Source organism: Tachyglossus aculeatus, chromosome 2, assembly GCF_015852505.1.
Source record: "Tachyglossus aculeatus isolate mTacAcu1 chromosome 2, mTacAcu1.pri, whole genome shotgun sequence".
Taxonomy (NCBI): domain Eukaryota; kingdom Metazoa; phylum Chordata; class Mammalia; order Monotremata; family Tachyglossidae; genus Tachyglossus; species Tachyglossus aculeatus.
Genome location: NC_052067.1, coordinates 78,087,394 through 78,110,853, shown reverse-complemented (window position 1 = coordinate 78,110,853; position 23,460 = coordinate 78,087,394). Strand labels below are relative to the sequence as shown.

General features: G+C 45.8%; 1 protein-coding gene across 1 annotated transcript; it reads right to left on the bottom strand.

Moving 5' to 3' along the window:
* Positions 1–856: 856 nt before the first annotated feature.
* CITED2 (Cbp/p300 interacting transactivator with Glu/Asp rich carboxy-terminal domain 2) lies at positions 857–2,670 on the bottom strand. The gene is made up of 2 exons (XM_038741674.1): positions 2,456–2,670; positions 857–1,880 (listed from the first exon to the last, which is right to left on the bottom strand). The coding sequence occupies exon 2, from the start codon at positions 1,870–1,872 to the stop codon at positions 1,141–1,143; it is 732 nt and encodes a 243-aa protein (XP_038597602.1). The 5' UTR covers positions 1,873–1,880; positions 2,456–2,670; the 3' UTR covers positions 857–1,140.
* Positions 2,671–23,460: the final 20,790 nt, after the last annotated feature.

The window sequence follows — 23,460 nt, the reverse complement described above, 5'->3', positions numbered from 1 at the left end:
GGGGGGAGCCCATCCTAAAAAAATAAATAAATAAAATCCAAAATCCAAAACCAAGGACACCATCCCTTGCAAATGACTTCTCCAAAAACTGAAGTATTTCTTAACTTTTTATTGACATTGGCAAATTAAAATAGAATAAATTAACAAGTATTTTTTCAAAAAAATGTTTTGTACAAAAATACTGTCAAAATTTCCTAAAAAGCTTTCAACACAGTAGTATCTTTTCATGTACTGAATAAACTATTAGCACAGTGTCAAAAATGTTGAAGACAAGAAACAAAATAAAAATCTGTGAAATGTTTGCCACTGACTACATTCCACACCATATTATTGTCTGTACATATGGGGGAGGAGGTGGGGGGGGGGGGGAAGGGAGGGGTAGCAGACTTTAAAGTAACAGTATTACTTTTCCTGATCCAGAATGGTTTGGCCCACATCTGTTTAAGCTTCCAGTTTAGCATATTTTAAAAATTAGTCTGTACTCCAATGCATAGTTAAAAATGAAGCGAGATGACAGCGTTTGTGCAGTAATATCTGCCCTTCAAAGTTCATGCAACCAACTAATGCGATTTTTTCCTTTCACTCGTAATTTGAATGCAGTTCAGTCATTTGAAACCATCTACAAAATCCACAAGATTAAGCAGTTTGCCAAGATTAATATCTAACAGTTGAGCACTGTAGAAATTAAGCGAGGAAATGGGGAGTCTAAACCAACGAAACGAAAAAACAAAAAAAACAGGACCGAGTTCGCTAAATACCACTACTACATAAGGGAGGTGAATGTCAAGGCTACAAAAAGAACGGAACGCAAACGACGACGACGACAACAACCAAAAGAAAACCCAGGAGAAAGAAAGAGTGGCGGCGTTTTTTTTTTTCTTTTTCAACCCATCTGTACAAGTTTACTCTGTTTTTCCAAGTCCTTTCAGAAACCCGAAGTCCTCACACCTTTCAGAACCCGAAAAGGGAGATACTGCGTCTAAAGGGAATGTTTCCGTCGGTTCGATTCACCCCCGGGGAAGTCGGGATGCTTCTCTCTCCTCGTGGTGGTGGTGGTGGTGGTGGTGGTGGTGGTGTTTCCTTTCCGTCTCTTGTTTTTTTCCTCTCTCCTTTTTTCTTTCTCTCTTCTTTCCAGTGAAGTCAGCAGCTGACCCTGCTGGGCTGCTGTTTGCAAACGAAGTCCGTCATGAAGTCAAACTCGTTCTGTCCCAGCCAGAGCTCGGGCAGCTCCTTGATGCGGTCCAAGCCCATCTCCACCACCAAGGACATGAGCACCTCCTCGTCTATGAAGTCGGTGTCTATGACATTGGGCGGCAGGCCGGCGGCGGCGGCCGGCACGTGGGGCAGGGCGGCGGGCCCGGTGCCCCCGACGGGCCCGGCCCCGTGCTTGGGGTGGCAGTCCCTGAAATGCGGGTTGGTCCCGTTCAGCGGGTGCCCGGCCGGGTGCAAATCCGGCAGGTAGGGGTTGTGGGGGTAAGGGTGGTGGTTGAAATACTGGTTGTTGAGCTTCTGCAGCTGCAGGCTGGCCGGTAACGAGCCTCCTTGGCCGGACACGGGGGCGGCCAGGAACTGCGAGTTGGCGAAGCGGGCCTGGTTGGGCAGAGGGCCCGCCGGGTGCCCACCGCTCACCGCCCCCGGGCCCATGGCGTGCCTGATGCCACCCGTGCCACCGCCATAGTGTATATGCTCGCCCATCAGGGCGTTGAAGGCGTGTTGCTGCTGTTGCTGCTGCTGCTGCTGCTGCTGAGGCTGGTGGTGGTGATGGGGCCCGGGGAACTGCCCCATGCCCAGCCGGTGGGCCGGGTGGTGATGGAGCCCGCTGGGGCCGTCCGGGAACCGCCCGTGGTTCATGGCCATCATGTGGTCCGCCATCTCCCACCCTGGAAAGTCACCACAACAACAACAACAACAACCAGGAAAAAAAAGACAGAGAGAGAGAGAGAGGAAAAAAAAAAAAAGAGGGCGATGAGAGCATAAAGAGACGGGCCCCCTTCCTCCCCGCACGTGCCTCCGGCTACCAGCGGCCTTCCCCTCCCGTCCAGCGCTTCGCACAGTGCTCCCAAGGTTGCCCCCCACCCCTCTCAAGTCGCCAAACCGGGGGTGAAGGGGGGGCAGGACCGACTTCACCCCAATTCCTCTGCGGGCGCCCCCTCCAAACCGTCCCCTGCCCAATTGAGCCTTGCCACCCCTTTCCTCCGGTGCCACTATGAATGCCCCAAATAAAATAAAATGCAGGCACGGGGGGGAGGCCGAACTTTTGGGGTCGGGTCCGCCTCCCCATCCCAACCGGGCTCCCTCGCCCTTGTCTCCCAAACGCACACCAATCCTGCCGACGGTGGTGCCAACTTGGGACTCCCCCAGCGCTCAGCGCAGTGCTCCGCACGCAAGAGGCGCTCAATAAAGGCGACTGCATGAAACTTGCAGGGGCCGGCGGGGGGGTCCTCCTCGCTCTCACCTTCTGCCTCGCCTCTTTCCGCTCCTTAGGTCGGTGGGGGAATCGCTCGCTTAAAATCCGCCCAGCTGCATAGAGAGGGTGTTTTCCCCGTCCTCGGTCGGATCCCGGGATAGGATGGATGGCGGGTCCCGCTGCAAACCCCCGAGCAATTTTCCCCTTTTATTGACTTATTATTTTTTTTTCCTCCGATGCTCCGCGAGGCTCATCGGCCTGGGCCAACAATGAGCTGTGTTTCTCAGGGCTTTGGCCGCGGTTAATATAGGATTTCGGGAAGGGCGGAGCGAAGGACCACAGGGAAAACCAGGAGCGCGGTTGCGATGGACGGGATCCAGGGAGCCGGGGCTCCCTCTGCGGGCGCCCAAGGCACGCGCGCGGGGAAATTCATTCATTCATTCATTCATTCATTCATTCATTCATCCATCCATCCATCCATCCATCCATTCATTCATTTATCGAGCGCTGACTGTATGCAGAACACCGGGCTAAGCGCTTGGGAAGTCCAAGTTGGCAACATCTAGAGGAGGCCCCTACCCAACAGCAGGCTCAAAGGCTAGAAGGGGGACAGACGATATAACTAAACATGTTAACAAAAAATAAATATATACAAGTAAAAGAGAGTAATTAATTTATTCATTCCATCGTATTTATCGAGCGCTGACTGTGTGCAGAGCCCCGGACTAAGCGCTTGGGAAGTCCAAGTTGGCAGCATCTAGAGGCGGCCCCTACCCAACAGCGGGCTCACAGGCTAGAAGGGGGACAGACGATAAAACTAAACATATTAACGAAAAATAAATATGTACAAGTAAAATAGAGCAATTAATTCATTCATTCCATCGTATTTATCGAAAGCTGATTGGGTGCAGAGCCCCGGACTAAGCGCTTGGGAAGTCCAAGTTGGCAACATCTAGAGGAGGCCCCTACCCAACAGCGGGCTCACAGGCTAGAAGGGGGACAGACGATAAAACTAAACATGTTAACGAAAAATAAATATGTACAAGTAAAAGAGAGTAATTCATTCATTCATTCCATCGTATTTATCGAGCGCTGACTGTGTGCAGAGCACCGGGCTAAGCGCTTGGGAAATCCAAGTTGGCAACATCTAGAAGAGGCCCCTACCCAACAGCAGGCTCAAAGGCTAGAAGGGGGACAGACAATAAAACTAAACATGTTAACAAAAAATAAATATGTACAGGTAAAATAGAGTAATTAATTCATTCATTCAATCGTATTTATCGAGCGCTGACTGTGTGCAGAGCACCGGGCTAAGCGCTTGGGAAGTCCAAGTTGGCAACATCTAGAGGTGGCCCCTACCCAACAGCGGGCTCACTGGCTAGAAGGGGGACAGACAATAAAACTAAACATGTTAATGAAAAATAAATATATACAAGTAAAATAGAGTAATTAATTTATTCATTCAGTCATATTTATCGAGCGCTGACTGTGTGCAGAGCACCGGGCTAAGCGCTTGGGAAGCCCAAGTTGGCAACATCTAGAGGAGGCCCCTACCCAACAGCGGGCTCACAGGCTAGAAGGGGGACAGACGATAAAACTAAACATGTTAATGAAAAATAAATATGTACAAGTAAAATAGAGTAATTAATTCATTCATTCAATCGTATTTATCGAGCGCTGACTGTGTGCAGAGCCCCGGGCTAAGCGCTTGGGAAGTCCAAGTTGGCAACATCTAGAGGCGGCCCCTACCCAACAGCGGGCTCAAAGGGGGACAGACGATAAAACTAAACATGTTAACGAAAAATAAATATGTACAAGTAAAATAGAGTAATTAATTTATTCATTAAGTTGTATTTATCGAGCGCTGACTGTGTGCAGAGCACCTGGCTAAGCGCTTGGGAAGTCCCAGTTGGCAACATCTAGAGGCGGCCCCTACCCAACAGCGGGCTCACAGGTTAGGAGGGGGACAGATAATAACACAAAACATATTAACAAAATAAAATAGAGTAATAAATTCATTCATTCATTCCATCGTATTTATCGAGCGCTGACTGTGTGCAGAGCACCGGGCTAAGCGCTTGGGAAGTCCAAGTTGGCAACATCTAGAGGAGGCCCCTACCCAACAGCGGGCTCAAAGGCTAGAAGGGGGACAGACGATAAAACTAAACATATTAACAAAAAATAAATATGTACAAGTATAATAAATAGAGTAATAAATTCATTCATTCATTCAATCGTATTTATCGAGCGCTGACTGTGTGCAGAGCACTGGACTAAGCGCTTGGGAAGTCCAAGTTGGCAACATATAGAGACGGCCCCTACCCAGCAGCGGGCTCACAGTCTAGAAGGGGGAGAAAGACAACAAAACAAAACATATTAACAAAATAAAATAAATAGAATAAATATGTACAAGTAAAATAAGTAGAGTAAGAAATACGTAAAAACATATATACATATATACAGGTGCTGTGGGGAGGGGAAGGAGGTAAGGCGGGAGGGAGGGGGATGAGGGGGAGGGGGAGAGGAAGGAGGGGGCTCAGTCTGGGAAGGCCTCCTGGAGGAGGTGAGCTCTCAGTAGGGCTTTGAAGGGAGGAAGAGAGCTAGCTTGGCGGATGTGCCCAGAGGTGGTCGGGAAATCGCTCTGACCCAGGCGGCGTGGTTCAGTGGAAAGAGTCCCAGGTCATGGGTTCAAATCCCAACTCCGCCAACTGTCAGCTGTGTGACTTTGGGCAAGCCGCTTCTCTGGGCCTCACTTCCCCCATCTGTAAAATGGGGACTAAGACTATGAGCCTCCCCCCCCCCCGCCCCCCCCCCCCCCCCCCCCGTGGGACAACCTCATCACCTTGTAACCTCCCCAGAGCTTAGAACAGTGCTTGGCACAAAGTAAGCGCTTAATAAATTGTGGCTCACTGGAAAGAGCCCGGGCTTTGGAGTCAGAGTTCATGGGTTCAAATCCCGGCTCCGCCAATTGTCAGCTGTGTGACCTAGGGCAAGTCACTTCACTTCTCTGTGCCTCAGTTACCTCATCTGTAAAATGTGGGTTAAGACTGTGAGCCCCACGTGGGACAACCTGATCACCTTGTAACCTCCCCAGCGCTTAGAAGAGTGCTTTGCACATAGTAAGTGCTTAATAAATTTCATTATTATTATAAATGCCATCATTATTATTCATTCAATCGCATTTATTGAGCGCTTACTGTGTGCAGAGCGCTGTACTGAGCGCTTGTGAAGTTCAAGTCGGCAACAGATAGAGACGGTCCCTACCCAACAACGGGCTCACAGTCTAGAAGGGGGAGACAGACAAAACAAAACATGAGCTGTGTGACCTTGGGCAAGTCACTTCACTTCTCTGTGCCTCACTTCCCTCATCTGTAAAATGGGGACTAAAACTGTGAGCCCCCCGGGGGACAACTTCATCACCTTGTATCCCCACAGTGCTTAGAACAGTGCATCACACATAGTAAGCGCTTAATAAATGCCATTATTATTATTGTATCCTCCAGTGCTTAGAACAGTGCTTTGCACATAGTAAGCGCTTAATAAATGCCATTATTATTATTGTATCCTCCAGTGCTTAGAACAGTGCTTTGCACATAGTAAGCGCTTAATAAATGCCATTATTATTATTATTGTATCCCACCAGCGCTTAGCATAGTGCATCGCACATACTAAGCGCTTAACAAATACCATCAAAAAAGAAAAAGGCAAGAAGGTGCACATGCATCCCTCTCCCTTCTTTGAGTGGTCCGTGTCTGCCCCCCGACTGGGACTGATGTGTATAGAGCTATAATTCTATTTATTCTGATGGTACTGACGCCTGTCTACTTGTTCTGTTTTGTTGCCTGCTTCCCCCTTCTAAAAAACAAAAAAGAAGGCATGTATTAAGCGCTTACTATGTGCAAAACACTGTTCTAAGCACTGGGGAGGTTACAAGGTGATCAGGTTGTCCCACAGGGTGCTCACAATCTTCATCCCCATCTTATTCATTCAGTCGTATTTATCTTACAGATGAGGGAACTGAGGCCCAGAGAAGTGAAGTGATTTGCCCAAAGTCACACAGCTGACAACTGGCGGAGTTGGAATTTGAACCCATGACTTCTGACTCCAAAGCCCGGGCTCTTTCCACGGTGCCACGCTGCTTCTAGATTTGGGGCCTGTTGTTGGGTAGGGACCGTCTCTGTTGCGGATTTGTACTTCCCCAGCGCTTAGTGCAGTGCTCAGCACACGGTAAGTGCTCAATAAATGATTGAATGAGTGAATGACCTCCAGCCAGAGTCAGGGCTCCGGGATGCTCTTTTAGGGGGCGGCTAGGGGGTCGTCATGCCCCAGCGCTTAGAACAGTGCTTTGCACATAGTAAGCGCTTAATAAATGCCATTATTATTATTATTTCCCTCTTCTCCCCTCCACCCCCGGCTGGAGCTCTGCAAAGTCGCCTTGGCTTCCAAAGGGGGGGGTCTCCCCAGCTGCGGTGGGGGGTAGGACATCGCTCTACTTGTTGAAAGGGGGGGCTTGCAGTATGGCTAGCCAACCGATCCCAGGGGGTGGTGGGAAGAGAAAGAGAGAGGAAGAGATAAAAGGAGAGAGAGAAAAGAGATAAAAGGAGGGAAAGAAGCAGCAGCAGCTGTTGCAGGTGAACCAACCATAGCTAAGATTGAGAGCAGGGCTTCTCCTGCCTGCTTCTTCTACACTGTGAGCCCACTATTGGGTAGGGACTGTCTCTATATGTTGCCAACTTGTACTTCCCAAGCGCTTAGTACAGTGCTCTGCACACAGTAAGCGCTCAATAAATACGATTGATTGCTTGTCTATCTGCATGCTTGCCTGCATGCTTGCCTACTTGCTTGCCAGCCTGCTTGTCTGTCTGCATGCTTGCCAGCCTGTGTGTCTGCAAGCTTGCCTGCATGCTTGCCTACTTGCTTGCCAGCCTGGTTGTCTGTATCCTTGCCTGCATGCTTGCCAGCCTGCTTGTCTATCTGCATGCTTGCCTGCCTGTGTGTCTGCAAGCTTGCCTGCATGCTTGCCAGCCGGCTTGTCTGTCTGCATGCTTGCCTGCTTGCCTGTATCCTTGCCTGCAGGCTTACCAGCCTGCTGGTCTTTCTGCATGCTTGCCTACTTGCTTGCCAGCCTGCTTGTCTGTCTGCATGCTTGTCTGCTTGTCTGTATCCTTGCCTGCATGTTTGCCAGCCTGCTTGTCCTTCTGCATGCTTGCCTACTTGCTTGCCAGCCTGCTTGTCTATCTGCATGCTTGCCTGCCTGTGTGTCTGCAAGCTTGCCTGCATGCTTGCCTGCTTGTCTGTATCCTTGGCTACATGCTTGCCAACCTGCTTGTCTTTCTGCATGCTTGCCTACTTGCTTGCCAGCCTGCTTGTCTATCTGTATGCTTGCCTGTGTGTCTGCAAGCTTGCCTGCATGCTTGCCTGTCTGCATGCTTGCCTACTTGTCTGTATCCTTGCCTGCATGCTTGCCTACTTGCTTGCCAGCCTGCTTGTCTGTATCCTTGCCTGCTTGTCTGTATCCTTGCCTGCATGCTTGCCTACTTGCTTGCCAGCCTGCTTGTCTGTCTGCATGCTTGCCTACTTGCTTGCCAGCCTGCTTGTCTATCTGCATGCTTGCCTGTGTGTCTGCATGCTTGCCAGCCTGCTTGCCTGTCTGCATGCTTGCCTACTTGTCTGTATCCTTGCCTGCATGCTTGCCTACTTGCTTGCCAACCTGCTTGTCTGTCTGCACGCTTGCCTGCTTGTCTGTATCCTTGCCTGCATGCTTGCCTACTTGCTTGCCAGCCTGCTTGTCTGTCTGCATGCTTGCCTACTTGCTTGCCAGCCTGCTTGTCTATCTGCATGCTTGCCTGTGTGTCTGCAAGCTTGCCTGTCTGCATGCTTGCCTACTTGTCTGTATCCTTGCCTGCATGCTTGCCTACTTGCTTGCCAGCCTGCTTGTCTATCTGCATGCTTGCCCGTGTGTCTGCAAGCTTGCCTGCATGCTTGCCTACTTGTCTGTATCCTTGCCTGCATGCTTGCCTACTTGCTTGCCAACCTGCTTGTCTGTCTGCACGCTTGTCTGCTTGTCTGTATCCTTGCCTGCATGCTTGCCTACTTGCTTGCCAGCCTGCTTGTCTGTCTGCATGCTTGCCTACTTGCTTGCCAGCCTGCTTGTGTATCTGCATGCTTGCCTGTGTGTCTGCAAGCTTGCCTGCATGCTTGCCGGCCTGCTTGCCTGTCTGCATGCTTGCCTGCTTGTCTGTATCCTTGCCTGCATGCTTGCCTACTTGCTTGGCAGCCTGCTTGTCTGTCTGCACGCTTGCCTGCTTGTCTGCATCCTTGCCTGCATGCTTGCCAGCCTGCCTCCCCGCAGCCGGGCGATCCGATCCACGCTTTCCTTGTCTCTCTCCTCGCCTCCCGTGGTACGTGTGCTTTTGCTAAGTTTGCGTTTGCTGCTCCTGGTAGCTTTGGCATCCGAGCCGAGGCGTCTCTGCTCTGTAAACAAACTCAGCGATCCTCGTCCCCAGATCCACCTTTTTGCACATACACAGTTCTCCCTGCTGCCCTTGATTGGGGGGGGGGGGGGGGGGAGTTGGGAATGTGTGTATATATGTGTGTGTGTGTGAGTGTGAACTTGCACAGCCCCCCACCCCACCTCCCGATTCTGCCTGACGATTTGGGACTGATTTAGCAGCGAACGGGTTTGTGATTAAGAAATTCGAGGGCTGACTCAAGCTGCTCCTGCCGCTGCTACTGCGGCGGCTGTTGGAAAAAGGAAAACAAACAGATAACACGATAATCGCTTTGTAAATAAAGTAATTCTGGAGGTGGGCACGTAGCCGCACGTCCATATCACCCGTGGTAGTACTCTTGCTTTTCAGTGAAATTGGGATGTGTGGCAATACGATAATAACAACCTTGCCCCTTAGAACGCTGCACAACCAGCCGTCGCTGCTCATTTGGCTCATTGGCATGCAAATAAACCCCCAAATACCAGTAGTCTTAGCTTGTCAGATCGGCCTGTCTCCGGCTATCTCTCCTGTATCTCCTAGTGTCTCTGTCTCATCTCTTCTCCCCTTGTCCCTCGCTCTTTTGCTTTGCAAGGGGCCCAATTTGAACTCTGGGATCCAGTCAAATCATATCTGGCCCTCTGGGTGAGGGTGCTTGGGTCAGAATCATTGCTTCAAAGCCGAGAAGCCAGGGCTGAAGCTCAGTGACGTTGAATGCGGGTTATTGGTTTTTTTTATTATTATTATTTTCTTTACCCCTGCCTCCCAAAGACATTTTTAGGCCTCATTCCTGGAGAACTGCGAATGCCGATAAATTTCCTTTCTCAAGGACCTGCAGAAGTTACATAATCCTAATAGACTTCCATCCATTACTAGCCAGTTAGGTGCGTTTCTGAACATTGTTATCGATTCTCTCTCACGCTACAGCTGTTCATCTTGATGTAGACACTGCTCCTAAAATCCATGAAATATTTCTTTTTTTAGAAACTTGGCCAGAGAACAAGTTATCTTAATGCAGTAGTCCCTCCTGAATCCCCTTCCATTCTACTCCACCTTCCTCCCTGGACACAAAAATGTGGCAAATAGCATGTGCTATTATTGTTATTATTAAATTATTATTAAATAGTAGTAGCATTGATTAGCCACTGACTGTGGGCAGGGCACTGTACTAAGCAGGTGGGATTTAGCCATGGTCCCTGTATTTAAGTGCTTGCTATATGCCAAGCATTGTACTAAGCACTGGGGTAGACACAAAATGATTAGATTGGATATAGACTGTGAGCCCCATGTGGGATAGACACTAAGGGGGAGGGAGAAGAAGAATGTAACTCCCAACTTTACAGGTGAGGACACTAAGGCCCAGTGAAATGAAGTGACGTGCTTCAGGTGCTTAGAGAAGCAGCGTGGCTCAGTGGAAAGAGCACGGGCTTTGGAGTCACAGGTCATGGGTTCAAATCCCAGCTCTGCCAATTGTTAGCTGTGTAACTTTGGGCAAGTCACTTAACTTCTCCGTGCCTCAGTTACCTCATCTGTAAAATGGGGATGAAGATGGTGAGCCCCCTGTGGGACAACCTGATCATCTTGTAACCTCCCCACAGCTTAGAACAGTGCTTTGCACATAATAAGTGCTTAATAAGTGCAATTATTATTATCATTATTGTTATTATAATTATTCAGGTCCCAAAGCCAGACAGGAGGCAGAGCTGGGCTTAGAACCCAGGTCCCTGATTCCTAGGTTGGTGCTCTTTCCCCTAGGTCATGCTGCTACTTTGGAATCATTGCCTTAGAAGAGAGCTCAAGGTATCAGTTTTTACAACCTACTGTCTTTAGACAGGACTAAAGCCATCCTCAACAAATAGCTATGCATCCGGTTCTTTTGAGAGTGATACCACATCTCTCCTGCAAAAATCTTCAGTTGTTATAACCCTTACACTCCTCAATATTTCATAGCTTTCTAATAGTCACTGTAGAGCCCTTCTGCTCCAATTAAATGCTGGTCCCTCTGTCAGTGGAAATGGAGGACATCGGAGAAGCGCGTTGCCCAGTGGAAGGAGCACAGGCCTGGAAAGCAGAGGACTTGGGCTCTAATCCCTGCACCCCCACGTGTCTGCAGTGAAAACTTGGGCAATTCACTTGACTTCTCTGTGTCTGTTACCTCATCTGTAAAATGTTTATTGAGACTGAGCGCCCCATATGAAACATGGACTGTGTCCAACCAGTCGGTCAATTTTATTCATTCAACCGTATTTATTGAGCACTTACTGTGTGCAGAGCACTGTACTAAGCGCTTGGGAAGTACAAGTTGGCAACGTATGGAGATGGTCCCTACTCAACAGCGGGCTAACAGTCTAGAAGGGGGAGACAGACAACAAAACATTAACAAAATAAAATAAATAGAATAGTAAATATGTACAAGTAAAATAGTAATAAATCTGTACAAACATATATACAGGTGCTGTGCGGAGAGGAAGGAGGGGGCTCAGTCTGGGAAGGCCTCTTGGAGGAGGTGAGCTCTTGGTCGGGCTTTGAAGGGAGGAAGAGAGCTAGCTTGGTGGATGTGCGGAGGGAGGGCATTCCAGGCCAGGGGGAGGACGTTGGTCGGGGGTCTACGGTGGGACAGGTGAGAATGAGGTACAGTGAGGAGGTTAGAGGCGGCAGAGGAGTGGAGGGTGCGGGCTGGGCTGTAGAAGAAGAGAAGGGAGGTGAGGTAGGAAGGGGCGAGGTGATGGAGAGCCTTGAAGCCAAGAGTGAGGAGTTTTTGCTTGATTCGTAGGTTGACAGGCAACCACTGGAGATTTTTGAGAAGGAGAGTAATATGCCCAGAGCATTTCTGTACAAAGATAATCCGGGCAGCAGAATGAAGAATAAACTGAAGCGGGGAGAGAAAGGAGGATGGGAGATCAAAGAGGAGGCTGATGTAGTAATCCAGTCGGGATAGGATGAGAGATTGAACCAGCAGGGAAGCGGTTTGGATGGAGAGGAAAGGGCGGATCTTGGTGATGTTGTGGAGGTGAGACTGGCAGTTTTTGGTGACAGATTCGATGTGAGGGGTGAACGAGATAGCAGAGTCGAGGATGACACCAAGGTTGTGGGCTTGTGAGATGGGAAGGATGGTAGTGCCATCAACAGTGATGGGAAAGTCAGGGAGAGGGCAGGGTTTGGGAGGGATGATAAGGAGTTCAGTCTTGGACATATTGAGTTTTAGATGGTGGGCAGACATCCAGATGGAGATGTCTTGAAGGCAGGAGACACGAGCCTGAGGGAGGGAGAGAGAGAGCAGGGGCAGAGATGTAGATTTGGGTGTCATCAGTGTAGAGATGATAGTTGAAGCCGTGGGAGTGAATGAGGTCACCAAGGGAGTGAGTGTAGATAGAGAACAGAAGGGGACCAAGAACTGACCCATGAGGAACCCCCACAGTAAGGGGATGGGAGGGGGAGGAGGAGCCCACAAAGGAGACTGAGAATTTATTTATCGAGTGCTTCCTGTGTGCGGAATACTGTACTAAGCCCTAGAGAGAGTACTGTACAGTAATACAGCAGGCACATTCCCTGCCCACCATGAGCTTACATTGATTAACTTGATTCTTGAATTCTGATTAACTTGAATCTATCTCGGTGCTTAGAACAGTGCTTGGCACATTGTAAGCACTTAAGTACCACAGTTATCACTAACAAATATCATTAAAAAAAGTGTTCACACCATCTCTGGCTTTTTTTGTGGTTCCAACCAGGAAGAAGTGGCCTGGACTAGGGGCTGGTTCCCTCCAAGCCTCAAGGATTTGAGGTTTCTTTACTCAATTTGTGATGGAGGCCAAATTTAGGGGACATGGCTATAAATTCAATGATGGGGAGGCCGAGAAGAATGCAGGAGGGTCTTGCTTCTGTATCCTCTTCCTTTGGATTTGGACATGGCCAGGTTGGACTGAAACCAAGTCGAACCCCAGCTTCCACATTCAGGGGTTTCAAGCTGTCAGGAGGGATCTCCATCAGTGGAAATGGAGGACAAGGAGAGACACTGTCAAAGAGGGCCCCTGTGCAGCTGAGGCCCAACCATCCTCCAGGTGATGTTTTATACGCCCATGTGGAATTGTCCCCTACACTGCTGAGACTTAGTAGCCTTAGTGGTTACATGTGCAGTAGAAGTGAGCCAGGCCCACTTCACATTTGGCCCTTGTTTTTTTATGACCTGGTGTTCTGATTTGGGGGAGTCTAGACTAGAGTCAGACAGGCTGGTTTGGCCTGGGCCCAGAATTTCTGGCCTGTACTTTGTCCTAGGATTTCAGAGAAGATGGGAGAAAGTCTTTTTTAAATTCCTCTTTTTCTCCTCCCCAGGGGTTCATTCATTCATTCAGTTGTATTTATTGAGCACTTTTGGTATGCAAAGCACTACATTAAACATTTGGGGTTGAGAAGCAGCGTGGCTCAATGGAAAGAGCATAGGCTTTGGAGCCAGAAGTCATGGGTTCAATTATCAGCCTCGCCAATTGTCAGCTGTGTGACTTTGGGCAAGTCACTTAACTTTTCTGTGCCTCAGTTCCCTCATCTGTAAAATGGGGATTAAGACTTTGAGCCTCCCGTGGGACAACCTGATCATCTATGTTACCTCCCCAGCACTTAGAACAGTGCTTTGCACATAGTAAGTGCTCGTGGCTCAGTGGAAAGAGCACGGGCTTTCGAATCAGAGGTCATGGGTTCAAATCCCTGCTCCACCAATTGTCAGCTGTGTGACTTTGGGCAAGTCACTTAACTTCTCTGTGCCTCAGTTACCTCATCTGTAAAACGGGGATTAAGACTGTGAGCCCCCCTGTGGGACAACCTGATCACCTTGCAACCTCCCCAGCGCTTAGAACAATGCTTTGCACATAGTAAGCGCTTAATAAATGCCATTATTATTATCATTGTAAATGCCATTATTATTATTATTGGGGTGGTACAGTGTAACAACAGGCACATTCCTGCCCACAGTGAGCCCACAGTCTAGAGGGGAAGATAGACATTAATATAAACAAATAAATCACAGATATATACCGATATAGACATATGTGCAGTAGGGGTGGGAGGGAGGGAGGGTGAATGAAGGAGCAAGTAAGAGTGGTGCAGAAAGGAGTGGGACAAGAGAAAGGAAGGCTTAGGCAGGGATGGCTTCTTGAAGGAGATGTGCCTTCTATAAAGGCTTTGAAGTGGGAGAGATCAATTATCTTTCTGATATGTGACATTCTATAATGGGACCAGATGCTGTCAGTGGGCCTGCCTGACTCTAGTCTAGACCATTCTTCTGCTAGTCTGGAGAGTTGGGATGCAGCCTGGTCTAATGGAAAGAGGCTGGACCTAGGAATCAGAGAACCTGAGTTCTACTCCATGCTCTGTTAATTCGCCTACTGAGTGACCTTGGGCAAGTCACTTGAATTATCTGGGCCTGTTTCCTCATCTGTAAAATGGGGATTCATCACCTGTTCTCTCTCTTATTTGGACTGCGAACCCCATGTCAGAAAGGGATTGTGTCCAACCGGACTATTTTATATCTACCCTAGTGCTAAGCACACTGCATAGCACACAGTAAGCACTTAACCAATGCCACAATTATTATTATTAGGGTTAGAGTAAATATTAAACTGGGGAGTTGCAGTGTGTTGTGTGATCGAGGGAAGTGTCATTATTCAGTAGTTTTTATCAGTGATGTAGGTGATGAATTTTGTTCATTTTATTTCCAGATGACACTAAATTGTGTGGAGTTGTCAACAACTTTTGGAAGACAGGAGTAGAATTCAAAATGATGATGGAGAAACAAGATGTTAAATCCACTATAATGTCTGTAAAGAACAGTAGCAAGTGCTTTATGTTCTAAAACAAACTACTCAGATATAGATAGTCAAGCATCACTGAAGAAGAGAAAGAGCTCAAGGTCATAGTGAACTGAAGAGAAAAATCAGTAATGTGCTGCTGGCATTCAAGTCAAACGAGAGAGCGGGCTGTATGAACAGAGTTGTGCAAGAGATGGGAATACTTGGCTCTGTTTGGTTTTGGAAAGACCCTTATTAAAACACTACATCTAGTCTGGGATTTCCTATTTCAGTACAAGTGAAGTGAAACTAGAGAGGGTGTAGGAAGGAGTACTAGAAGAATATAAGGAGATAAAAATAGGACCTCCTAGGAGTCTTCATCCAGAGAAGGAAAAACTCAGGGATGATTTAATAACTGTCTTTAAACATATAAAGAATAATATGCTCACCAGCTGCTTTCCATCTCCTCCAAGGACAGAAGAAAAGGAACAGGACTTAAAATACAGCAAGAGAAGTGAATGAAACTTGAAGAAATTCTTAGCACTGTGGGTCATTAAACATTGGAGCAGGCTACCAAGGGAGGGCGTTTAATTCTGGACCCTGGAGAGATTTAAGAAGACAATGTGTCTCAGACCATTTACGTAGATTCCAGCCTGAATATAGGCAACTGGTCTAGATGACTATTCGAGGTCCCTAATAGCTCTAGGATTCTCTTATTCTAACACTAGAAGCCTTAGCCCTAGTTAGACAGTGCAGAGGTCTGACAGTGTTTTTCCCCCCATCACCCCCATTGCTGTTTTGAGTCATTCTAAAGCTTTCCTTTATTTCTCTCTTAGACCCTTCCTCTTTTGTGGGCCAGCACTCTCTTTGACATCTGTAATTTTATGTATTTGTGTTGATGTCTGTCTCCCCCTCTCTAGACTGAGCTCATTGTGGGCAGGAAATGCAACTGTTTATTGTTGTATTGCACTTTCCCAAGCGCTTAGTACACTGCTCTGCACACAGTAAGTGCTTAATAAATACGACAATGAACGAACTGATAGTCTTCTCAACTCTCTTACCTTTACCATCCTTCCCCTCTCATTACCCCAACCCGCTCTTTATTTTCCCCCCAGCAAAGGTTGGGCCATGGCAAGGACGGAAAGAGACAGGCACCTGTTGCTACGGCATCAATGAACAGGCAGTGAGTTTCTGGGAGAGAAGAGTCCTGGATCCCTCCTCCCCAGGGACAAGTGCTTCAATGTGTATGTGCCCTCCGCTTGTTGGCACCAAGTTTAATGCACGCCCAGTGCCAGGCTGAAAAGGGTTAGAATTTATGGCTGGGAGTGGAGGCTGCATGCACGGACAAGGGGCATCGGTGACGCTTAAACTACATTTAGTATCCAGGAACCCAGCCAGGACCATTATTTTTTTTAATATAGGCACATACACTTATTTGCTCTCTTTCTCACCATCTCTTCTTTTTTTCTCTCTATTTTTCTTTCAAACATGTCTTATCCAGGCTAAATAGCTCTACTTCCTTTATTCAGCCATTGTAAGGCATCATTTCAATCCTCTTGTCATTTTTGTTGGTCTGCTTTGGACTCTACATTCCTGCATGCCCATCAAATGACACGTTTTATGAACTGTGTGGTCCCAGTATTATTATTACTATTACTGATAATAATTGTATTTATTGAGTGTTTTCGGAGTGCAAAGCACTGTATTAAGCACTTGTGAGAGTACCATATATTATCAAACATGTTCCCTGCCCACAATGAGCTCACAGTCTAGAGGGGGAGACAGACATTAATATAAATAAATAGATAAATACATTACACATATATATGTATATATATGTATGTATATATATATATATATATATATGTGTATATATATATATATATATGTGTGTGTATATATATACGGATATATCCATATGTGCCTTGCCGCTACCTCCAATCAAAGGGTCAGGGATCTTTAGGTAGCTGGAACTCTGCATCCTGTTCTGCACCTGGAGCAGTGATGCACCTGGTGTTGTAAGGCAATGCTGGACTCTCTTAAGTTTTTTGCATCTTAACTTGTGGGGCTCAGATTTCCACAAATATTCTGGTAAATCCTGATCCAAGTTGAGACTGTTAAGAAGATCAATCACATGATGATGATGATAATGATGGTATTTGTTAAGCGCTTACTATGTGCAAAGCACTGTTCTAAGCGCTGGGGAGGTTACAAGGTGATCAGGTTGCCCCATGGGGGGCTCACAGTTTTAATCCTCATTTTACAGATGAGGTAACTGAGGCCCAGAGAAGTTAAGTGACTTGCCCAAAGTCACACAGCTGACAGTTGGTGGAGCTGGGATTCGAACCCATGACCTCTGACTCCAAAGCCCATGCTCTTTCCACTGAGCCACGCTGCTTCTCTGTGATGTGAACTGTGTGCACAGTTACATGTCCGAAACAGAACTCCTCATCTTCCTACTCAAACCCTGTGTCTTGTCTTCCTCCTGTTTTTCCCATCACTGTAGACAGCACCACCGTCCTTCCTGTTTCTTGTATGTAACTTTGGTGATTATCCCCAACTCATCTCTCTCATTCAACAAACTTATTTAATCTGTCTCCAAATCCAGCCAGTTCAGCCTTCACTACAGTATTGCTAAGATCCACCCTTTACTCTCCATCCATACTGCAGCCACGTCAATCCACACACTTCTCCTATTCTGCCTCAACTACTCCATCAGCCTCCTTGCTGACCTCCCTGCCTCCTGTCTCTACCTATTCCAGTCCATACTTTACTCTGCTGCCCGGATCATTTTTCTAAAAAATATTCAGTCCATGTTTCCCCACTCCTCAAGAGCCTCCAGTGCCTGCCCTTCCAGCTGCGCATCAAACAGAAGTGCCTCACCTTTAGCTTTAAAGCACTAGATCACCTTCCCACTCTTCTATTTTACCTTGCTGATTTCCTTCTACAACCTAGAATGCTGACTTCACTCCCTTAACACCAAGCTACTCACTGTACCTCAATCTCTTCTATCTCGCTGCCGACCCCTTGTCCACATCATACCTCTGGTTTGGTAGTCCTTCCTGCTTCATATCCAACAAACGACCACTCTCTCCACTTTCAAAGCCTTATTAAAAATCACAATTCCTCTAAGAAGCCTTCCCTGACTAAGCCCTCATTTCCCCTACTCCTTCTCCCTTCTGCATCATCTTGCACTTGGATTTGTTCTCTTTATTCACCCTACCCTCAATTTTTTATTATTTGTTATAATGTTTGTCTCCTCCTCTGCACTGTAAACTCCTTGTGGGAGGGAATGTGCCTACCAGCTCTGTTCTGTTGTACTCTACCACGCGCTTAGTACAGTGCTTTACACAGAGTAAGCACTCAATAAATGATATTGGTTGATTGACTGACATAACTATAATGGTTAAGATTTATAAAGAGCTTGAGCTACTGTACAAGGAAGTTTTTCATCATATTGCCTACAGTGTGGCTCAGTGGAAAGAGCACGGGCTTTGGAGTCAGAGATCAAGGGTTCAAATCCCGGCCTCGCCACTTCTCAGCTGTGTGACTTTGGGCAAGTCACTTCACTTCTCTGTGCCTCAGTTACCTCATCTGTAAAATGGGGATTAAGACTGTGAGCCCACCGGTGAGACAACCTAATCACCTTGTAACCTCCCTAGCGCTTAGAACAGTGCTCTGCACATAGTAAGCGATTAATAAATGCCATCATTATTATTATTACAGCCAAGTGTCAACAGTTCTAGTCTGTGGACTTGTATTTTAACCAGGGACATTTTGACCCCCAGATCTTTTTCTGCAGTGCTGTACAAAGCCAGTTTTCTCTCCATCTTTTTGTGCAGTTTAAACAATTAATGTAATTTAAGTGCCTACTTTGTTGAGAACATTGTACTAGAGAGAGAGAGAGAGAAAGAGAGAGAGAGAGAGAGAGAGAGAGAGAGAGAGAGGTAGAAATCATCATTTCTATCCACAAGGAGGTTATTTTTTATTTTATTTTAAAGGGCATACTATGTACCAGGCATTGAACTAAGCACTAGGGTAGATAGAAGCTAATCAATTTGGACAGACCCTGCCCACATGGGACTCACAGTCTTAATTCCCATTTTACAGGTGAGGTAACTGAGTCACAGAGAAGTTAAGTGCCTTGCTCAGGGTCACAGAGCAGGCAAATGGTAGAACTGGAATTAGAATCCAGGTCCTTCTGACTCCCAAGACTGTTCTCTATCTTCTAGGCCACGCTGCTTCTCTAGACCATGTTGCTTCTCTCAAAGTTACAGTCTGCATTCTAATGGGGAAGACAGACATAAAATCATTTGCAAATAAGTGAAAGAAGGGCTCAAATGATAGAATACATAAATTGGCATGTACAATAGTGTGAGGAGAGGTTGAAAATGCAAAGTTGGTGAAAAAAATGCTGAAATGATAGTAGAAAGGCTGTGACCTGGGGAGCAGAAAAATTAATTGGGGAAAAGCCTGCTGGAGGAGGTGGGCTTTCTGAAGGGCTTTGAAGATGAGAAAAGCTGTGGGGTATGGGATTCTAGGAGTATCACCATGTGGGACAGGGACTGTGCCTCTCTCATGTTGCTTCTGTCTTAGGGCTTAGTACAGTCCTTGGCACATAGTAAGTGCTTAACAAAAAAAATTATTGTTATAAAGATGATTCAAGCAACAGAGTGTGGTATAGACTAGAAGAGAGAGAGGTTGGAGGCAGAGAGGCCAATAAAGAAGCTGATAGAGTAGTTAAAGTGGGATATAACTAATGCCTAGACAAGGGTGTGGCCATTTTGATTAAGTGGAAGGGGTAGATTTTTGGAAATGTTTTGAAACAATGATTTAACAACAAAGTGAACATGAGGGTTGAAAAAGAGCAAGGAAGCAGTGTGGCCTAATGGAAAGAGTACAGTACTGGGAGTCAGAAGGACCTGAGTTCTAATGCTGGCTCTGCCACTTGTCTGCTGTGTGACCTTGGGTAAGTCACTTCATTTAATCATATTTAATTCATTTAATCATATTCAATTCATTCATTAAATCATATTTATTGAGCTCTTACCGTGTGCAGAGCACTGTACTAAGCGCTTGGGAAGTACAAGTTGGCATTCATTCATTCATTCATTCATTCATTCAATAGTATTTATTGAGCGCTTACTGTGTGCAGAGCACTGTACTAAGCGCTGGGGAAGTACAAGTTGGCATTCATTCATTCATTCAATCATATTTATTGAGCACTTACTGTGTGCAGAGCACTGTACTAAGGGCTTGGGAAGTACAAGTTGGCAACATGTAGAGACGGTCCCTACCCAACAGTGGGCTCACACTCTAGAAGGGGGAGACAGACAACAAAACAAAACATATTAACAAAATAAATAGAATAAATATGTACAAGTAAAATAAATAGAGTAATAAATATGTACAAACATATATACATATGTACAGGTGCTGTGGGGAGGGGAAGGAAGTAAGCCCGGGGCGGGGTGGGATGAGGAGGAGGAGAGGGACTTGGAAACTCCTCAGCGCTTAGAACAGTGCTTTAAGACTTCACTTCTTTGTACCTCAGTTACCTCTTCTGTAAAATGCGAATTAATATTCTGAGCCCCATGTGGGACATGCACTGTGTTCTACCTGATTAGCTTGTATCTACCCCAGTGCTTAGTACAGTGCCTGACATATAATAAGCCCTTAACAAATGCTATAAAAAAAGGACTCATGAGGTTGTGGGCTTCAGAAACAGGGAGGATGGTGTTGTCAACTGTAGCGCGGCTCAGTGGAAAGAGCACGGGCTGGGGAGCCAGAGTTCGAGGGTTCTAATCCCGGCTCTGCCACTTGTCAGCTGTGTGACCTTGGGCAAGTCACAACTTCTCTGGGCCTCAGTTCCCTCACCTGTAAAATGGGGATGAAGATTGTGAGCCCCATGTAGGACAACCTGATTACCTTGTATCTACCCCAGTGCTTAGAATAGTGCTTGGCACATAGTAAGTGCTTAACAAATATGATTATTATTATTATTCTTTGGGACGTTAGTTGCAGGAGAGGTTTTGGGAAGGAAGATGAGTTCACTTTTTGACATACTGAGTATGAGATGCTGGTGGGGACTTCATTTTCCTCTTCAAGCCAATTACTTTGGCCTCAGTCCTTTTAAACTTCAGCCTAATTATTTTTCCCTTGCGTTCCAATTTGTCAAGGTTATTTAAAATCCTGTTTCCATTTTGCAAATGAAATGCTTCTGTATCAAGGCTGTTCTTGGGGAATTCTGCTCAGGCAATTCTTTAAGCACCCTAGAATGTATGTCATCCAGGCATTTAAATCAATCAATCAATCAACCGTATTTATTGAGCACTTACTGTGTGCAGAGCACTGTACTAAGCACTTGGGAAGTACAAGTTGGCAACACATAGAGACGGTCCCTACTCAACAGTGGACTCACAGTCTAGAAGGGGGAGACAGAGAACAAAACAAAATATATTAACAAAATAAAATAAATAGAATAGGTACAAGTGAAATAAATAAACAGAGTAATAAATATGTACAAACATATATACATATATACAGGGCATATTTAAATGGGCACACATCTGGTGAGTTTCCTTTAGAATTGTTTAATTGTATTTTCCCCCTTCCTAGTGGGCCTTCTGCCTTCTCAGCCAAAATGTTGACTTCTTCAATTGCCTTAGCTAACCTTTTTGTGTAATAGAGCACTTCTGCTTCATTTTGAGTGTCTACTGTTCACAACTTTTTATTCCCATCTCATAAGGAATTGACAAGTTTCCTTTAGCCATGTATTTTTTCACGTTTCCTTTAAGTACAATTTTTTTTAGTTTTTGCACTTTTTAGACTTTTCTCTTACAAGTACATAGTATTTTGGAATATGTTTCCTGTTGTTTTATAGTCACCTACTTTTTATGTCCTATATCCCTGTCACTTCATTTTGTCCACCTGTATGTTTGTACTTGACCTATCTTTTCCATCAGGATGTAAGATGCTTGAGGAGAGAGACCTTCATAATTTTCCACAAGGCCTAACAGGGATCAATCAATCAATCATATTTATTGAGTGCTTACTGTGTGCAGAGCACTGTACCAAGCGCTTGGGAAGTACAAGTTGGCAACATATAGAGACGGTCCCTACCTAACAGTGGGTTCACAGTCTAGAAGGGGGAGACAGAGAACAAAACAAAATATATTAACAAAATAAAATAAATAGAATGGATATGTACAAGTAAAATAAATAAATAGAGTAATAAATATGTACAAACATATATACATATATACAGGTGCTGTGGGGAAGGGAAGGAGGTAAGGTGCGGGAGATGGAGACGGGGAGGAGGGGGATCTGTATATAGTGGGCACTGTGTTATATTGTACTCTCCCAAGTGCTTAGTACTGAGCTCTGCACACAGGAAGCACTTAATAAATGCCATTGATGATGATGATGATGATGATGCTCAACAGACACAGTTTATGGACTATTTTGAAATACTTATTGTCCTTTTTCTCATTGCTTCTGTTTTCTTCTCCATTTTGATTTTCCTTTTAACAGCTTTTGAAACCTGGGCTTGAAAATATATTTAGAAAAGTTACATTTTTTTCCTACACCCTTGAACTCTTAGGGAGAAAGGCTCTATAAAAATGTAACATGTCACTGAATGTTTCCATTAATTGACATCTGCTTGCTTAATCTTCAAGTTCCTTCAAATTCCTCTTGGCTTTTTTGTAATTGGAATAGTTGTTTTTCTTTCCCATCATTTTCCTATATCTTCTAAGAGTATCTTTCTCAAATTGTATGTTCTATATTTTATTGTCTTGTTTCTTTCAGAATCTGAAATGCCATCAGTTTCTGATCACCATCACCCTTTTTTCTGCCCCTTTTAACTTCTTGATTAACTTTTCTGTACTTGTGATAATCCAAGCACTAAGTGAATCACCACTAGCTAGTTCCTGCTTTTTGCATCAGCAAATTATCTTCAGCACTCCAGAAATAAGATAATCCTCAGTGAGAGCTGTTGTGTAGCTTTACCAGCTCAAGTCTGATTGAAATTCTCCATTGCTTCTCTTGTCTTGGGGTAGCTTTCTGAGCTTTCCTCTCTTCTGATTGGAAGGACTGTTATATAAAGCCCAAGCACATTATCACCCCTTTTAATCTATTTACTCATTTACTATTGTTTGCTAAGCACCTGTTTATTTTTTAATGTCATTTGTTCATTCATTCATTAAATCGTATTTATTGAGCGCATTGTTAAGTTCCTTCTAAGTACCAGGCATTGCACTGTGCACTGGGGTAGGTACAGGCTAATCAGTTTGGACAGTCTCTGTTCCACAGAGGGCTCACAATCTTCATCCCCATTTTACAAATGAGGTAACTGAGCATAGAGAATTCAAGTGATTTGTTTAAGATCTTACTGAGAGCAGACATGTGGTAGAGCTGGAATTAGAACTCAGGTCCTTCTAACTTCCAGGCCCATGTTCTATCCACTAGGCCAAGTTGCTTCTCACACACACGTATTTTGTGCAGAACATTGAATCAGGCACTTGGGAGTACTGATTAAAGCACATGGCTCCATCCTTGAAGGAACTAGAATCTCTCTGTTTGCTGGCAACACCTTCTGTCTTCTGGAAAGGGAAAAGTCAACCATCTCCTATTTATCCTTCCTGTACTCTTTTCTTCAGGGATATATACGTGACACCAAATATATCCTAGTTCCCTACTCTAGTCTAAATGGCGTGCCAAGTGATGAGTATCTTCAATGCCCTCACCCTTATTTACTATATTTTATTATGTTTACTACATTTTA

What these genes read in the sequence shown, in the direction of transcription:
- CITED2 (XM_038741674.1), bottom strand. Translation starts at nt 1,872, where the DNA reads ATGGCGGACCACATGATGGCCATGAACCACGGGCGGTTCCCGGACGGC.